General features: G+C 42.2%; 1 protein-coding gene across 13 annotated transcripts in view; it reads left to right on the top strand.

Moving 5' to 3' along the window:
• PPFIBP2 (PPFIA binding protein 2) overlaps positions 1–17,434 on the top strand; it is a 197,166-nt gene that overhangs the window by 130,078 nt on the left and 49,654 nt on the right. For 10 of the 13 annotated variants that reach the window (XM_067532155.1, XM_067532156.1, XM_067532157.1 and 7 more), the window contains 3 exons: positions 3,974–4,105; positions 8,175–8,357; positions 16,916–17,008. In XM_067532155.1, coding sequence (XP_067388256.1) covers positions 3,974–4,105; positions 8,175–8,357; positions 16,916–17,008 — 408 coding nt within the window. Of the gene's footprint in view, positions 1–3,973; positions 4,106–7,809; positions 7,848–8,174; positions 8,358–16,915; positions 17,009–17,434 lie in introns of those variants that run through there. The other 3 variants (XM_067532159.1, XM_067532158.1, XM_067532162.1) reach the window with 2 other exon arrangements.

Here is a 17,434-nt window from a genome sequence, read left to right as displayed (position 1 = left end):
ACTTATCTAATTCTTTTTTTAACCCAGTTATACTGTCAGCCTTCTGCACATGTCATGACAACAAGTTCTACAAGTTGACTATGCATTGGGGGAAGAAGTTGTCCTTAAGTTTGTTTTAAACTTGCTACCTATTAATTTAATCAGGTGACCCTTAGTTCTTGTGTTATGTGAAGGGATTAATAACATTTCCCTATTCCGTTTCTCCACATCATTCATGATTTTGTAGAACTTTCTCATATCCCCCCTTAATTGTCTCTCTTCTAAATTGAGCAGTCCCACTTGTAACCCATCCGTGCCTAGGATAGCCACCTGAAAATGCCAAGGTCAGGGCAAGCTGTAAAAAGAGAGCAGATTCTCCCAACACTGGTGATGGCACTGAAGTCAGACTTCCCAATCAGCCACAAACAGTGCTTCTGATTCCCCACACTGGTTATCAAGAAGCCAAAATAAAATATACACAGCCCCCTTTACTGCATTTCAGTCTCTGGCTCCCAATCAGCCACTAGGTCCAGTAAAGAGACCAGTTATTTAAACTCCATGCTCTTTACCAAAAAGGTTTCTCCTGACCCCAAATGGTCAGCCACAGTACCAGATCAATATAAGTTTGGATCTGACCCAAAATACCACACTGCCAGCCAATCCTTTAGTAACTAAAACTAAAGGTTTATTATAAAAAGAAAGAAACAGGCTATAAGAGAAATGTTAAACGATTAAAGCAATCAGATACATACAAATGATTGGAAAGTCCATATATATCATGTTTCTAGAAGAATTGTGGAGTTTGCAGGCTTGTATAGTCCCTCTGGTGTACAGCCAGTACTTGGATGGGTCTCAGTCCTTTGTTTCACAGCTTCAGTTCAGTTCCACTGTAGATGAGTTGATCCAGAGGTAGGTGAAGACTGAAGACAGAGACTGAAAGACAAAATGGATCTCAGGCTGCTGCCTTTTATGTCCTTTGGTCTTTGCCATGCTGCTCGTGGAATTTTACAGGAACAAGATGGAGTCTAGAATCACATGAGTAAGTCCTGGTGACTCATCAGGTTTATCCTGGCTTCTCCTTCTGGGCCCATTGTACCTGTGAATTTCCTTAATGGGCCATTAAGCAGGCTAGTGCTGCAGCCATCCTGTCTGGGGTGTCGCCCAGGCACAGGACAATTTGAAATACAGATATATCAAACATATCCATAACTTCCATTACATATATAACACGTGAACATAAACATCATCATCTTACTTAGCACATTATAGCCTTTCTAACAGTACCTGACATGGCATATCTCACATGAATTATTATGATTTTGACATATTGATGTTAAATAATATAATAAATGCCCCCCTCCTCCCGCCCAATCTCACCAGCGTGACACCACTCTTTTAATCAATGCTTTTTTTGCCTCCGTCTTCACAGACAAGGTCAGCTCCCAGACTACTGCACTGGGCAGCATAGAATGGGGAGGAGGTGAGCAGCCCTTAGTGCTGAAAGAACAGGTTCAGGACTATTTAGAAAGGCTGGACATACACAAGTTCTTGGGGCCGGATGCAATGCATCCGAGGCTGCTGAGGGAATTGGCTGATGTGATTGAAGAGCTATTGGCCATTATCTTTGAAAACTCGTGGCAATTGGGGGAGTCCTGGATAATTGGAAAAAGGCAAATATAGTGCCCATCTTCAAAAAAGGGAAGGAGGAGGAACTGGGGAATTACAGACCAGTCAGCCTCACCTCGGTCCCTGGAAAAATCATGGAGCAGATCCTCAAGAAATCCATTTTGAGGCACTTGGAAGAGAGGAGGAAGTTGATTAGGAATAGTTAGCATGGATTCACCGAGAGCAAGTTATGCCTAACCAACCAGATAGCCTTCTATGAGGAGATGACTGGCTGTGTGGACGTGGGGTAAAGTGGTAGACATAATATACATTTACTTTAGCAAAGCTTTTGATACCGTTTCCCACAGCATTCCTATCAGCAAGTTAAAGAAGTATGGGTTGAATGAATGGACTATAAAGTGAATAGAAAGCTGGCTAGATCATTGGGCTCAATGGATAGTGATCAATGGCTCAGTGTCTAGTTGGCAGCCAATAACAAGTGGAGTGCCCCAGGGGTCGGTGCTGGGCCAGTTTGGTTCAACATCTTCATTAATGATCTGGAGGATGGGGTGGATTGCACACTCAGGAAGTTTGCAGATGATGCTAAGATGGGGGGGGGGGGTGATAGATACCCTGGAGGATAGGGATAGGATACAGAGTGACCTAGACAAATTGGAGGATTGGGCCAAAAAAAAAAGCTGATGAGATTCAACAAGGACAAGTGCCGAGTCCTGCATTTTGGACGGAAGAATCCCATGCACAGCTACAGACTGGGGGCAGACTAGGCAGCAGTTCTTCAGAAAAGGATCTGGGAGTTACAGTGGACAAAAGACCGGATGTGAATCAACAATGTGCCTTTATTGCTAAGAAGGCTAACGGCATATTGGACTGCATTAGTAGGAGCATTGCCAGCAGATCGAGGGAAGTGATTATTCCCCTCTATTCAGCACTGATGAGGCCACATTTGGAGTATTGTGTCCAGTTTTGGGGCACCCCACTACAGAAAAGATGTAGACAAATTGGAGAGGAGGAGGAGCAATCCAGAGGAGGGCAACAAAAATGACTAGGGGGCTGGAGCACATGACTTATGAGGAGAGGCTGAGGGAACTAGGCTTGTTTAGTCTGCAGAAGAGAAGAACGAGGGGGGATTTGATAGCAGCCTTTAACTACCTGAAAGCGGGTTCCAGGGAGGATGGAGCTTTCCTAATGATTCCTAACATTCTGTTAGCTTTTTTGATTGTTGCTGCACATTGAGCAGATGTTTTCAGAAAACTTTTCATGATGACTCCAGATCTCTTGAGTGGTAACAGCTAATTTAGATCCCGTCATTTTGTATGTATAGTTAAGCTTATGTTTTTCAATGTGCATTACTTTGTACTTATCAATATTGAACTTCATCTGCCATTTTGTTGCCCAATCACTCAGTTTTATGAGATCCCAGTGTAACCCTTCATGTTCAGCTCTGGACTTAACTATCTTGAATAATTTAGTATCTTCTGCAGACTTTGCAACCTCAATGTTCATCCTGTTTTCCAGATCATTTATGAATATGTTGTAGAGGACTGGACCCAGTACAGCTCCTCTGGAGACCCTGCTATTTACCTCTCTCCAGCTGTGAGAACTGTCCCTTTGTTTCCCATCTTTTAACCAGTTACTGGAGGACCTTTCTTATTATCCCATGACTGCTTACTTTGTTTAAGAGCTTTAGTGAGGGACCTTATCAAACATTTTCTGAAAGTCCAAGTACATTATATCGACTGGATAACTCTTGCCTTCATGCATGTTGACCCCCCTCAAAGAATTCTAATAGTTTGGTGAGGCATGATTTTCCTTTACAAAAGCCGTGTTGACTCTTCTCCAACATATTGCGTTTATTTATATGTCTGATAGTTCTGTTGTTTACAATAGTTTCAACCTATTTGTCTTGTACTGAAGTTAGGCTTACTGGCTTCTAATTGCCAGGATCCCCTCTGGAGTCTTTTTTTTTTTTTTTTTTTTTTTTTTTTTTAATCAGTGTTACATTAGCTACTCACTAGTCATCTGGTACAGAGACTGATTTAAGTGATAGGTTACATACTACAGTTGTTACTTCTGCATTTTTATATTCAAGTTTCTTCAGAACTCTTGGGTTCTAGTGACTTATTAATGTTTAATTATTGTTTAATTTTAAAAAATCTTGAAAATAAAACCTTATTACCATTTAATTTTAAAAATTTTAAATTATTGTATGCCTTTGAGTGCATGTGGCTCTTAAATAAGATATAGAATCATCTTGCATTTGTATTGGGGAAGGACTTTTGTTCACATAAGTGTTAGTAATACATTAGTTCGCTGCTAGAGTTTTATGCAAATAATAATAATTAGGGGGGAAACTCTCCTGTTGTTTCAGGAGCTACTAAGTCGAACGTCACTAGAAACTCAGAAACTAGATCTAATGACAGAAGTTTCAGACCTGAAGATTAAGTTGGTTGGCATGGAAAAGGAACAGAGTGAATATGAAGAGAAGCAGAACAAAGCTGAGGTGAGTCTTACTTAGCTCATTGTTTACTTTCTGGTGCTCAGTCTCTTGCATATACATTATACAGTAGTTCTGAGAAGCACTTGAGCTGGAACAAGTGTGCAACCGCAGCCTCCCGCTTACAGAGCACTGTCTGTACCTTTGGTAATCTGCCCTAGATGTTACTATGATTCAGTGTGGAATATGGCTCTGTATTTGTGTGTGTGTGTGTGTGTGTGTGTGTGTGTGTTCCTTTTTATACTTACTAACTTCAAATGTTACTGTGCCTCTTTAGTCAGACCCAGAGTCCATTCTAAAAGCATGCATTAAAATTGTTAGTCACTTAATCCTTCCTCTTCCACAGAATAGGAATCCTCCCCCAGTTCTGCAGCTGCTATTGCAGTTTCAGATCTACCACAGCTGATGCAGCTGATATGCTCTCCATTTGTGTGTGTGTGTGTGTGTGTGTGTGTGTGTGGGGGGGGGGGGGGGGGGGGAGGAGAAGAATGGCCGGTGACTCAGCACAATCCACTGGCCCTGTCCCATGCCGTCTCTGCACTGTAGATCTGTACTGGTTCTGATGCAGTCATGAACACCAGACCTGAGGTGGGAGAGCAGAATTTCAGCTACACAATAAATGTCAAATGAAGAGAAATCTTGGTGAAAAGAAATGGTATCTACATTGGGGCAAATACTAAACTCCATGATAGGTGTGGGAGGCTGTGGACAGAGCAGAACCTTCGTTTCTGCCAAATGAGTGAGGACACTGAGCGCCCTGCAGGAGATACAGGAAATCCACTACCCATGCACATCACAGAGCACAGCTCCACAGAACTTTCCTGCACCTCAGCGGGGAGCAGGAGCTATGCCCCTAACACAATGGAGCACCGTAGCCTGCCGGGGGAAGATTACTAGGTCTGTGTTCTGGGACCAAGGTTTGCACTTTATTGCAGCAGAAAAATGTTTGGTTCCCTGTTTACTTAGGAGAGATTTGAAATTCAGGTTTGACACATACTGACCCTACAATCTAGGTTAGCTATGAGGAGCTGTAATTTACTGTTCACTTCCACGTTTGGGATTTGGTTTATTTTAGCTTCCCAAGGTTTCTGAAACTTTAATAGTCTTAAGAAGGATACATTCTGGCAGTGGCTGAAGGCCAAGAAGGTAACAGCAACCCCTTTGTCATCTATATTGTTAAGTGAGAGGGAAGGTTCTAGTTGGATGACAACAGTTGAGAAACATTGGTTTAAAGTATGTGCCAAACTATTAACTGCTCTAGGGTTGGGAGACCTGACCTCCAATGTGAGGGTCAGTTTGATTCCGCTGCTAAGAGACCACACCCAAAGTTGTGATTCTGTGTATCCAAAGTAAGAAAAGCTGAGGCTGTGATCTGTGCTTATGTTTGAAGAGTCACGCTGTGGCCCACCTAGTGTGTGCAAACCAATGCGGACTGAGCAAAATAATCATAATGCACATAATGCACCCAGTAGTAGCTGCATCTGTCAAATGAAATTGAAGCTGCAATAAACATTTGGAATAAGGTAGGTGCATGGGAGTGTGGGTGAAGCTGCAAGAGGCACAGCAATAAGAGGCTGCCTTCATCAGCCACTGCCTTTTTGAAGCAGCCCCATACCACACGCCAGCCGTTCACTGTGCTCTAGGTTGGGGCTGGGTGTGACATTGATTGATGGGACACTGTGTTGGTTCTGCCCAGAGGGAGTAGTGCTCCACCCCAGCACCACTATTTTATCCCAGAGCCATTTTAAGTTGCTGCCAAACTCCTGCATTGCCATGACGGGAATTTACAACTAGAGTAGCTGCCAACCCTTTACCTGTGCCAAGCCATACCTGCAAAAGTCTGCCTGGGCTCCACACATCTAATTTAGCCAAGGGTTTTGCAAAACCTAGGCTTGGTTCTGCCTCATAAAGGTTAATAGTGTTCTCCGTTTCCTGCCAAAGACAAATACAGACTAAATCTGGGATTTTCAAAGGGGACTAAGGGAGTTAGGCAGGCCCCCAACTCCCATTGAAATTCAGTGGAAGGTGGGTCCCTAACTCCCTTAGTCTCCTTTGAAAATCCCAGCCTGTGGTAGTAGCACTCAATAGGAATTTACCATTTTAATTAAAAAAAAAAAAAAAAAAAAAAGCCTTGTTGTGGCAATGACTGTGAGAATGAAACAAAATCCAGACATGGAAAATCAAGGTCTCTGGAGAGTATCCTGATTTTACACAAAGCCTGAGCCTGTGCTTTCCAGGGGTTTAACTTGCAGTACTGTGATAGGATGATGGGCTTGACTAAAGAAACACTTCCCTCCCCACTGCCCTGCTATGTTATTGCAAAGTTGCTAATGGATGTGGTCGCTCAGTCATCCAGTGTATGAAGGATACAGTTCCACCTGCATTAGCTGGTGCTCAAGCAGACTGGTTTTGTTACCTACAGTGTGGCAATCTGTAAAGGAACTAATACCCAGACTGCATGCTATGCAACTTCTCCTATATGTTAAAGAGGCTTTTCATCATTTTATCTACAATATAAAACCACTGCTGGGTGGAGGAAGAGTTCTGAAAACAGCACATATTTAGGCCCTGGTTCAGCAAAAGACTTCAGTATGTGCTTAAAAGTTAGCCTGTGCTTTACTGAATCAAGGCCTTAGCATGAAAATACCCATCTACCATATAACTTCTCTAATTTGCTGATGTGCATGCCTTTGGAGATTAAAAGGGAGGGGGAGATATTTAAAGCCTTTGATCTTGCTTCCAGAATCTGTGCAGTTAGTGGGACTCTGTTGGTTCTGTAGAGTTTTTGCTTGTTTGGAAAAGTATGTGCCCAAACCCTCTAAGATGCTCCCCTGCACAAAGAAGTTGTCCATCTTCCCTACTAGTTTTGTCTAGCTTTGTATTTACTGCAGTGCAGGGGAATTTCAGGTAAGTGTAAATTTTAAGAGGATTTCCATGTTTTGTAATAGAAAAAATGGAAATCTCCCTTCTGCCCCCTTTCCAGGCCCCCAGTCTCTCCAGAGGTTCTGCTGCCTGTTAACTTTCACACTCACTTAGGGGTGGATTAATGTCAACAGGTTCACTTTAGCTGGGAAAAACGAAAAGCTGTAAAGTACATGATATTAAAATACATAAATATTAAGAAGCAATTCCAAATTTTTGTAATCTCTGAGGAAGCATTGAAGATTATGAGCCATTGAATTAAGGAGGGGAAATACGACATTACATGGCTTTTACTACAGACTTGCAATTGGCTTCTTTCCCATAACTAGATGTGTACTGTTTTATTGACTGTTACAGGGAAGCTGTTCCCCACATGAATGTATTTGCCTAGGGTTATTTTAAAATTGTGTTATCATTTTGGCTACCCATTTGTGTCAGGAACCTGCCCAGGTTGGTGGGGCTAAATGGCAGAATGGCTGGTTTAGGGGCCTATTGTTCTCATCTTGGCTAGTACTGGGTGCAAATTGACCTGCTAGTAGAATGGAGGTCAACTAATTTATTTTCTGGAATTGGATTTCTTTTGACATGGATGTCTGTAATTATAAATTATATGACAGACTAGATTATGGTCCAGAATGATCACATGGCAAGTTTCTACTAGTAACTTATATATAACTCATCCCATTTCAGAAAAAAAATCTGCCTGTGGTCCCATATTCAACAAACAGCTTTCAAAACTGCTCCAAAACAGCTTTCAGGACTGGCCAACGTTACAATATGGATTCCAGCTGTCATTATATCTGACTGAATCCTGATGGACAGATTGGTAAAGACTTGGGGCCAAATTCTGATCTTCTTCACACTGGTGTAAATCACAAGTAAATTCACTAACCTCTCTCTCTGTCTTAGGTATTCTAAAACATCCATCCCCTTGGTATATAGGCAGTAACTTAAATGGAGCTACTCCAGATTTACACCAATTTACACTTCTCGTTTAGGGAAAAATCTGCTTTGTTTCTTTGTAATTACTCTTCCCAGCTCCATGTATTCTGTAGTCCTCTGACTATGAAATAATATTCTGTGATTCCTGCCCTCATTTCTTCCTTAATCCCCCACATTTTCTTTCTCACCTGTGTCTCTTTCCTTCTTGCAGTCAGTAGTGAACCTGATCAGTGAGCTACAGGAGCAGATGTGTAGACTACAGCTGGAAATTAATAGTAAAATCCAGGAAAGAAAGTCTCAAGATAGGAAACCTGAACTGACAGCTAATGGTCCTCAGGCGAGCACAAGATCAGTGGTAGAGAGCCTCACCCAGAAGAATTGCTCTTGGTGTGATGTATGAGAAGTACATGTTAGCATGATTCTGTTTATTGCCCCCTTTCTCACAAAAACTGAATTCACTAACCAGAATTATGTTGTGAACAATAGGCATTAATCTGTGTGACTTTTTTGTTAGAGAGAGCGCTATGTTAATAATAAACCTAGTGCCAAATTATGTTCTTATTGATGCCTGCTTACCAATGCACAGATGTCAATGAGAGCAAAATATGGCCTTCGGGTTTTTTTGTACATAGTTTCCATTTTGCTTTTAACACTGAAAAGCATTTTGTCATAGTTGTCCTGTTTTAGAATGCCAACAATAGAGCCACGTTTGTTTGTATAGCAGCAAAGCTTTTGAGGTAATCTGCAACCATATATGTCAACATAACCATGCATTGACACACTGAGTACAGTGGGTTATTAGTTTCTGAGCCACTTAAGAAGTGCTTAACACACTTGCAGAAATAATTTGCTTTTTCTTTCATTCTGTTCATTTTATGTATTCTGATAGGATGAAATTAATGAGAAGAACCGCAGTAAAATAATCCATTTTATACTTTTTAAAAATTGAACATTTTGAAGCAAATTTTTTTGGTTATTCTCTGAAATGAGCACTTCTGAAAAAAATCCTCTTTTGGTGTTTACAGTATAACCTTAACTTTATTTGATCAAAATCACTTGTGTGTCATGGTAAAAGGTACTTTGCTTTTAGGTCAAGCATCTTAAGCCTATTTTAAGATTACTTTTTAGTGCCAGTTTGCTGTATTTGCAGTGTCTCCTTAATTATTTGTGGGATCGTTTCCAGAAAGCCAAACTGTAATCTGCTCATGTTGATAGAGGGTTTTGGTATTTTGCTTTTTGTTGTTTTGTTTGTTTGTTTGTTTGTTTTCAGATAATTTTTCTGTCACTTTTTTCTTAGGATTTTTTAAATATAAATATTCTCTGTTGATCTGGTTCCTATGAAACATACTGCAGCTATTTCTTGCTTAATAGTTTGCCACTGTCTGGAACTGATTAGTCAATCATTAGCGTATCATATGAAATGCACATTGGAGAAAAAGGTTGAAAGTTAAATGAAGGTCTGAATAGCTTCATGTCTAAAATGAAGAAGAAATTGAAGAACATTTAAAGAAATATTGTTTTTGTGTTCCCTGATACATTAGTATGGTTCCTTAATGTACAAGAGTATGCAAGATCCATGAGGTTTGGATTAGGCTTTTGGTCTGTCACATTACAAACGTCAGTTCAGGGAAATAGCGTCCCCTCAAAGCCAGTGCCAAGATTCATCAGTAATGTTGGTCTCAGAGAAAGAACACTGAGGGTTAAAGGAACGAAGGGATTCGAGAGGCAAGAAATGGTCAGATGGATGGAGATTGCTAGGATCCTGTCTGGACAGCTTTTGGTAGGCCCAGTGACAAGAATAACTACTGTGTTTGGATGCCTGGTGAAGGTAAATTGGGCACCACCATAAAAGGAAACAAAAGTTGTATTTCAATATGCTGAATTACAAAACATTACTATTCATTAAAATCAGGGCTTGAAAAATGTACCTAGTGTGGACCAATCCCACTGGTCAGGGTAAAATATACCGGTGATGCTTTACACATATTCCAGAATCACACCTTCTGTAATTTAAAGTAATAAGATGGTTATGTATTGTTTGTTGTGTGCTGTGGTAAAGTATGGTCAATTTTCTGTTTTTTCAAATGAGATTTATTGTGTCTATTGGTTTTAAACTTTCCTCATCTTTTCTATTATAGATCATAGTGTATATTTCCTTCATTGCCTTCAGTATTTGTTTCCTCTTTCTCCTTGGGCTCCCTTATAACTCTTTTCTCTACGTTGTGTTCTCTACTTCCTCCTCTGTAATTTCTGTCTCCTCATGCATTTCTGCCTCCCAGATCTCTCATCCCGAAGTATCGTGCTCATCTTCCCCCTTAATCTTTCAGAATCTTGCCACTCTCACACATCCACTCACAAAAAGGACGTGGAAATTTTACCAGACTCCTAACAGCCAAATGGCTAAACATACCAGCCAGAGATGATAGCCGGGGCAATGCCCAGGTGAGATGTCCCTCCTTCTCAACCCTCTGTCCCTGTTAAGCTGCTGGGAAATGGGAAGGTGCTGAGATTCCTATTTTGGTGCTCTTCTGGTACCCTGTTCAAAGATGTCATCTTTTATGTCAGCCTTCAGATAGTAGTTGTCCAATAAATTTGTAGCAATGCCTCCTAGTCCCAACCAAATCACCCCGGCTGTTAGAATGGAGGACTATTCTTGGTGTTCCCTCTTTCTGTCTTATCTACATATTTTAGGGACTTTTTAAGGGACCCATACTGTAGTATCTGAGTCCCTTACAATCTTAATCAAATTTAATGTATTTATCCTCGCAGTGCTCTTCTGAGACGGAAGAACAGGGAAAACTCTGAGCAGCAGCAGATTGAACTGTCCATCTGCTGCTGAATTAAACAGACACAGCTCATCTACATGGGGGTTTTAAACTAGATCAAGTTGAGTTAATCCGGTTCTAAAATGCTTGCATACATATGACGCAATGCACCACGATGCATTAACTCCACACTTTACCACAAACTCTGTAGCCCGCTAGCAAAGTGGACTAAGTTTGCTGCGAATTGATTTAGTTAGATCTGTTGTTTGTGGGCATGCAACAGCTGTGCATCACTTTTTGCACTGTTCCAACAGCTATCCCACAGTGCTTTAAAGTCAACCATTACTGGCTTGACTGTGTACCTGTGTGCACCCCCCTGCCCTGGTGTCAAATTCTCAGGACAGACTCCTCCCCCCATTTAAAACCTGGTGTGGGACCAACTTTTGCCCATTTGCTCCTCACCTTGAAATATATCAGCATTCTTGCAGTGCCACAGCAATTCCACTGCACAGTCCCCACAACTTGCCTTGTGCTACTGCTTGGAGCCACGTTGAAACCCAGCATCTCATTGATATCTGGGAGAAGAGTCAGTTCAGGATGTCTTGTGATCAGACATCAGGATAAAGAACTGTTTGCAGACACTGTGAAGCAGATGTCCATGAAGGGTCATGGCTGGGACACCAAGCAGTGCTGAATAAAGAGCAGCTCAGGAAGGCAGGCCTACATTAAAATGAGGGATTCAAGGAAGTCATCCCCCAGGAGACACACGCGACCTGTCCATTTTACAAAGAACTGGACAGACCACCAAACACAGACATTTTTTGGATCTTGCTGCCAGCTCTTTTCCCCCTGCCCAAGGACAACCAAGACTTGTTGGAGGATGAGTGGGATGAGGGAGGAGAAGAGCTGTCCCCTGAGAGCCAGGATCTCTTTGGGACTCGAGACTGTGACAAGGTGAAAGCCAGCCCAATTCCAGTCCTGCAGCGGTAGAGCCTGATTCTTGCCCTGCATCAACTGAGCCCTGGTCCCAGCCAGAAACCCAGACTGAGATCAAAGAGGCACATCTTTACAGTTTATCGTTATTATTGTGTTGTGCTGCTGTGCTGATTTCTGTTCTGGGTGGCCCATGGTCACAGCCATTTTAGACAGATGTAAATTAGGAGCCTTTTTGAATTTCCAACCCCTCTCCCCCTTACCTTTCTCACTCAGACCCCCTCCTTCCTCATCCACGTTCCCAAGATGGCATCTGCTCCACTTGAGTACTCGGCCTCTTTTACATCCTAGAGCCCTGACCATCAACGGTCTTCAGGCCCACTCCACAGAGGTTACATTCCTATCTGCCCATTTTCCTTTCACCTTCCCTCATCTGTCCTGTCCAGGAAACCCCTTTCCACCACCACCCATTTGCCCTCTCAGAATGGCAGCATGGCACAGCCGCAACCTCTACACCAGCCCCCTCCCGTGGCAGATTCAAATAATTAAAGCATTCATCTGGCTAAAACCACAACAGTTCATTGAAACATTGGATACAGGAAAAGAAATTTGGTTAGTATCCATAGTTTACATGAGGTATAAATGCACATGCACTGCCCAGGGCAGGTACAAAGGATAATGCTCCTCTCTGAGGGGTAAGTGCCCTGTAACATGCATTGTAGCTGATGATTATTGCAGGACCCTATCTACTTTTCTCTGGATTTTATTAATGTCTGCAGGAGAGAGAAAGCGAATTTAAGATTGAGAAATTGCTTGATTTTGGTTTTCGTGTTATAGGGATTGCCACATGCTCATTCCTCCCGACACAGCTCACAACTCCCTTCTACTCCAGCAGCACTTCTGAGGGGACGGTTTTGGTGAATCTCTTCACAGTGTATCTCTCTGGTCTGCCCTTTGCCTTTTTGAATAAGGCCCCTCCTAATAACATGCTTCAGTGGAACATCATTGAGACTCAGGACAGCCTAAAGGGAATGTAGAGGGGATTACTATGCAGCTTACACCCTGGTGCTCACCTCACCCCTCTGACAGCATAGAGCCCCCCTTCCAATGCACAGACACAACTGCAAAGCCTGACTGGGAACACCCCCCCCACCCGCAATCCAAGGCACAGTGGCAAGGCAAGACAGCATACACTATACACACACAAACTCCAGCACAACCACTGCCTTTCCCACATGCAGACCATTTTTCATCCCTGAATTTCCCCCAAGACTGAGAAGAATCTCAAGGAGGTAAAGTTACTAATTCATATTAAAAAAATGCTATCATGGCCTGTCTGAAAAACAAACAATAACCCACTGTTTTGGTTTATTTTCATGCTCCCACAGCCATGGCACCTGCAATGGCCATACCATCCAGGAGAGGGCCTCTGTCAATAGCAGAGTGCCTGGCCAACCAGAAGGGGTGTAAAAGGAAGACTCAAGATAAGACATTTGCCCAGCTCATAGCAGAGTCCCCCAGAAAAATTCTGGATGGGTGAGAGGGGGAGGCGGCAGAAACTGAGGACCCAAAGGGAGAAAAAAATTGAACTGTCAAACAAGACATTGGCAGTGGCCAAGGACAGCATCACTGGGACAATGCCCAGAGGAAGCATTGTCATAATCAATGAGCACATGGAAAAGAACAGGGAGATGCAGAGGCAGCTCAGAGAGGCTATATTAAGCCAAAATACGCTGCTTCATCGTATGCTGGTGCTTGGACAGCAGGCGCTGCAGCAATGAGCGCTGGGACCCACCTATGTTTTTAGCCCCAGGACAATACTAATTTCTGGGCGGCCCCGCAACTCCACCCCCTGGAGCAGTGCTCCCAGAGGCCATTCCCCTCGCAGAGCCAACCTCTGGGCACAGATTAAAAATGCACCTGAGAACCAAGCTCTTTTGAGTCTTCCAGTGCCCCTGAAAACTTTGATCTATGCCATTCAACCCCAGAAATCCCACAAACAAGAAGAGACAGAAGCAAGGCATATATATATATACATAATGCTTTTGGTTTGTTACATTACTATTTCTTGTTTCACAATCAAAACTATTTAAAATTCATACATTATGGTTCATCACTGCATGAAAGTTAGAAATCCCTTTAAACAAAGGTACAATAATGCAGGGAGTTTCACAAAATGCTTGAACAAGGCCTCACTTGTACTACCCGAAGACAGTACCGTGTAGCATACAGTAAACCCAAATCCCCCCTCCATGGATTATCAGATGATTATATGGCCACACATTTTCAGGGATGAGACAGTGGGCATCCCTAACAATATTTCTCTGTGTGTTTCCATTTTCTATACCTGGCTGGCTGCTCGAACCGCCGAGCAATATCTAGACTTCATCCCCCTTATCCTCACAAATATTGTGTAGAATACAACATGCTGGTGTATCATGGTCAGCACATTTTTTTCTGCTGCTTCCAATTTACTCCACACACATCACCATCACCCTTTCAGATGGCCAAATGTACACTCGATTACAATTCTGAAACTGCTGAGTAGATAGTTAAAAAGTTCTGTTCAGATGACCTGTGAATGGCTTCATTAACCAAGGAAGCAGGGCTAAGACAGGTTTCCAGAATAATCAGAGAAACTTCCACAGCGTTAGTGTCCATAGTGTTCCTAGGGCCAAATAGTCCTTTTTCTATTAATTTGAATAGATCTGAGATCTGATCATGGACCCTTCCAGACTACGCTACATTTATGTCTGTAAACCTGCCATGGTTGTCAACCAGCCCTTGGAGCACCCTGGAGAGCTACCCCTCCTGTTTATAAATTCTGTGCCCTAGTTGGGGGACAAAGGGGTGACAGGCTGGGAGAGGGCAAATGTTAGGCAGATGGGTTCCATCAGTTGCCCCATGTGGTTTGGGAACCACGTGCATGCAAAGCCATCAACAATCTCCTGAGCGTTACCCATCATTGTAACCCAATGCAACAGTAACTTTTCCATGGCATGACACACCTGTATGAGAATGTGCCCAACAGTTGATCTCCCCAAGTTGAATTGGTTTGCCACCGACCGGTAGCATTCTGGGGTTGTCAACTTCCGTATTAAGGGTGCTGCATCTCCCTGGGCATGGGGCACAGCATGTTGGTACTCTGTTGATGCAGTGCCAGGGTCAGTTCAGCACTTGTCAAAGAAATGTAGCTCTTCCCATGCTGAAATTTTCTTGCCACTGCTGGTCATCCCAGTTCTGCAGAATGTGGCCTATAGGACCAGCCTGCTTGCTTGCACATATATACTTTTACCTATAAATTTGAGTATTTGTTGTATTATAATAGAGTCATAGATTCATGTCAGGGTATTATAGCTGTAACACAAGACGCCGTTAGCATACCTGTGTTCGGGACCTTTGGCCCAGATAAGTAATGATGAGTTAAAGGATAAGACATATATGGTTATAACCTTTACCCTACATAAGTCAGGAGGCATCAAGACAGAGGGAGCTGCCTCAGTTTATGCCCCAAGTAAACTTCACAGGTACGTCACAAAACCCACAGAAAAGGCCAGAAATAACAAAAGTGAGATAAGGAAAGGATATGGTTATGTCATTAATATGCACAAATCTGCCAGCCTATAGAATAATTTGGGAGTGAAGAAGCTAAGTTTGGACTTAGAAGGAGGACCCATATTGTTCAGGGTATAAAAAGGGCAAACCATCTTAATTGGGTGTGATCATCAGCTCCTTCTTCTTTTGGGCTTCTTTTGTGTTGGCGTTGGTTAGGATCTTTGTTCTTAATTTATGCTTAGTACTATTCGTAGTCTTAGTCTTATAGCTCTTAGCTCGCCAGCACTGCCTAGCTCTCCACCCCTCCACTCAAGAGTTGAGGAACTGAACATCTCTCTCAACCAGGTCATCAGGGAAGGGTGTGAGTATATTAATCCAAAGTGTACTATATATATATATATATATATATCACGTGTCTTTAGAACAAGACAGTAATTCCAATCATTATCCAATTGATTATTCATTTGACTATCATTCTATGCTATCTTAATAAAAGTCTGTAAAACTATACATATTCGGTTATCAGTGTGAACACTCCGGTCGTGCACCCTGGGGGTCCTTGTAAACTCTTTGTAGCCTGATTCTGGGATTAGAACTTCATTATCTTTTGATCAGATCAATTGGCAAGTTTATAACCCCACTCAAATTACTAAACACCCAAAATCAGGCAACAAGAATAATCCGTTCCTACCAAACCACACTGGTTTCCAAGGCTAGAAATGGCAGCGTGGACCCAGCAATGCTCTGCTCAAGTTGGTGGTAGCCACAAATACGCAAAGATTGCTTGGGGTGTATTTCAGCGCTCAGTACTAGACAAACTCAGTTTTGGAGACCATATGTCACACCACTGAGTGTAGGATGTGGTGGCAGCAGCTCCTCCAGCAACAGGAGGAAATTCAGCAACGGTGGAGGCAGGACAAGGGTGAGGAAGCAGAGGAGGACAATTCTAGTTGAGTACCCAGTTCTAGTGGACCAGTTCCTGGAGGAGCTTCAAACAATGTGAATGCTATTGGTGCAGTTAGTATACAGCGTGTTACCAGTTGCCCAGCAAAAAGCTTTACATCAAGACCACCCATGTAGATATATCCTAATATAGCTGCTAAGAATCTTTTTGTTGTTGTAAATGCATCTCTGGACAGCACCAATTAATATGGACTCTTCCGTTCACTGACGGGTCTGTCTATCATCAGCTCCTTATGGTAGGGACATAGTCTTACTTGTCTGTAAAGTGTTGTTTGTGCATGATGCCTGTCTGCCTCATTTGTTGGTGTTTTTAGGTGTCTTAAATACTTTCCAGCAGGCGGCTTTTTTCTTTCTGTGAACTTTAGGGGAGACTGGGCAGCATTTCAGTCTTCTAGATTTTTTTAAGAATCTCTGAAATTAGTACAATATAACATGGATATTCGTGGACCTGAGCATTTTCATTGCCATGCACCTGAACACAACAGTCAGCTGTCTTCCTTACACAACCAAGCAAAGTTGGTCATAATTTTGGCTAGAGAGTTTCAGAAAGCATTCTACTTAATAATATAGCAAAGCAAAATAGCTTTCACCTGCTTAAATAACAAGGAAAAGTTTGTTTTGCATGGATGGTTTCACATTTACTGCAATGTGTCGTGCATGAGCCTTAATTTGTGTCCCTAGAAAACAAACACCTGGTTGAGTCACTTAGTTGTTCTATTATCTTTTTTCTTTCTAGGGCTTGCTTCAGGAACTCAAACATCTCAAAATTAAAGTGGAAGAGCTGGAAAATGAAAGAAGCCAATATGAATGGAAATTAAAAGCAACCAAAGTAAGCAGTAAATTTGGCACTTACGAAAGACAGATTTATTATAACTTGGAAGCAGATACTCATTATTTCTCATCATATTTACTTTTTTTTAAAAAACATTTAATACATTGCATTGATAACTATAAAATAAGGTTTTGTTTAAACAATCTGTTGAATGAAGATTTTGCCTTTACGGTTGTGCTATGCTTTTACGTAGGATATTTCGCCCTTCCAGCCACCCTGTTCTCTCCTTTTCTTTTCCTAAAAACTAGTGTATTGGCTAACAAAGGATTTGTTCAGGAGTAAGCCTTCCTTTCAGGCTATTTTTACTCTCTCTATGTCAGTTACTATTCTCTGGAGCAAGTTCTCTAGTCTGAAAGTCTCAGTTTCACAGATGCAAACAGAGACACAGCAGTGGGAGGAAAAATGCAAACTTGTTTTGGTATA

The sequence above is a fragment of the Emydura macquarii genome, unplaced genomic scaffold (assembly GCF_026122565.2).
Source record: "Emydura macquarii macquarii isolate MOO-44397 ecotype Brisbane River unplaced genomic scaffold, CSIRO-AGI_Emac_v2 contig_3240, whole genome shotgun sequence".
Taxonomy (NCBI): domain Eukaryota; kingdom Metazoa; phylum Chordata; order Testudines; family Chelidae; genus Emydura; species Emydura macquarii.
Note: the sequence above shows the minus strand (reverse complement) of the source record. Positions and strands in the feature narration are given on the sequence as shown.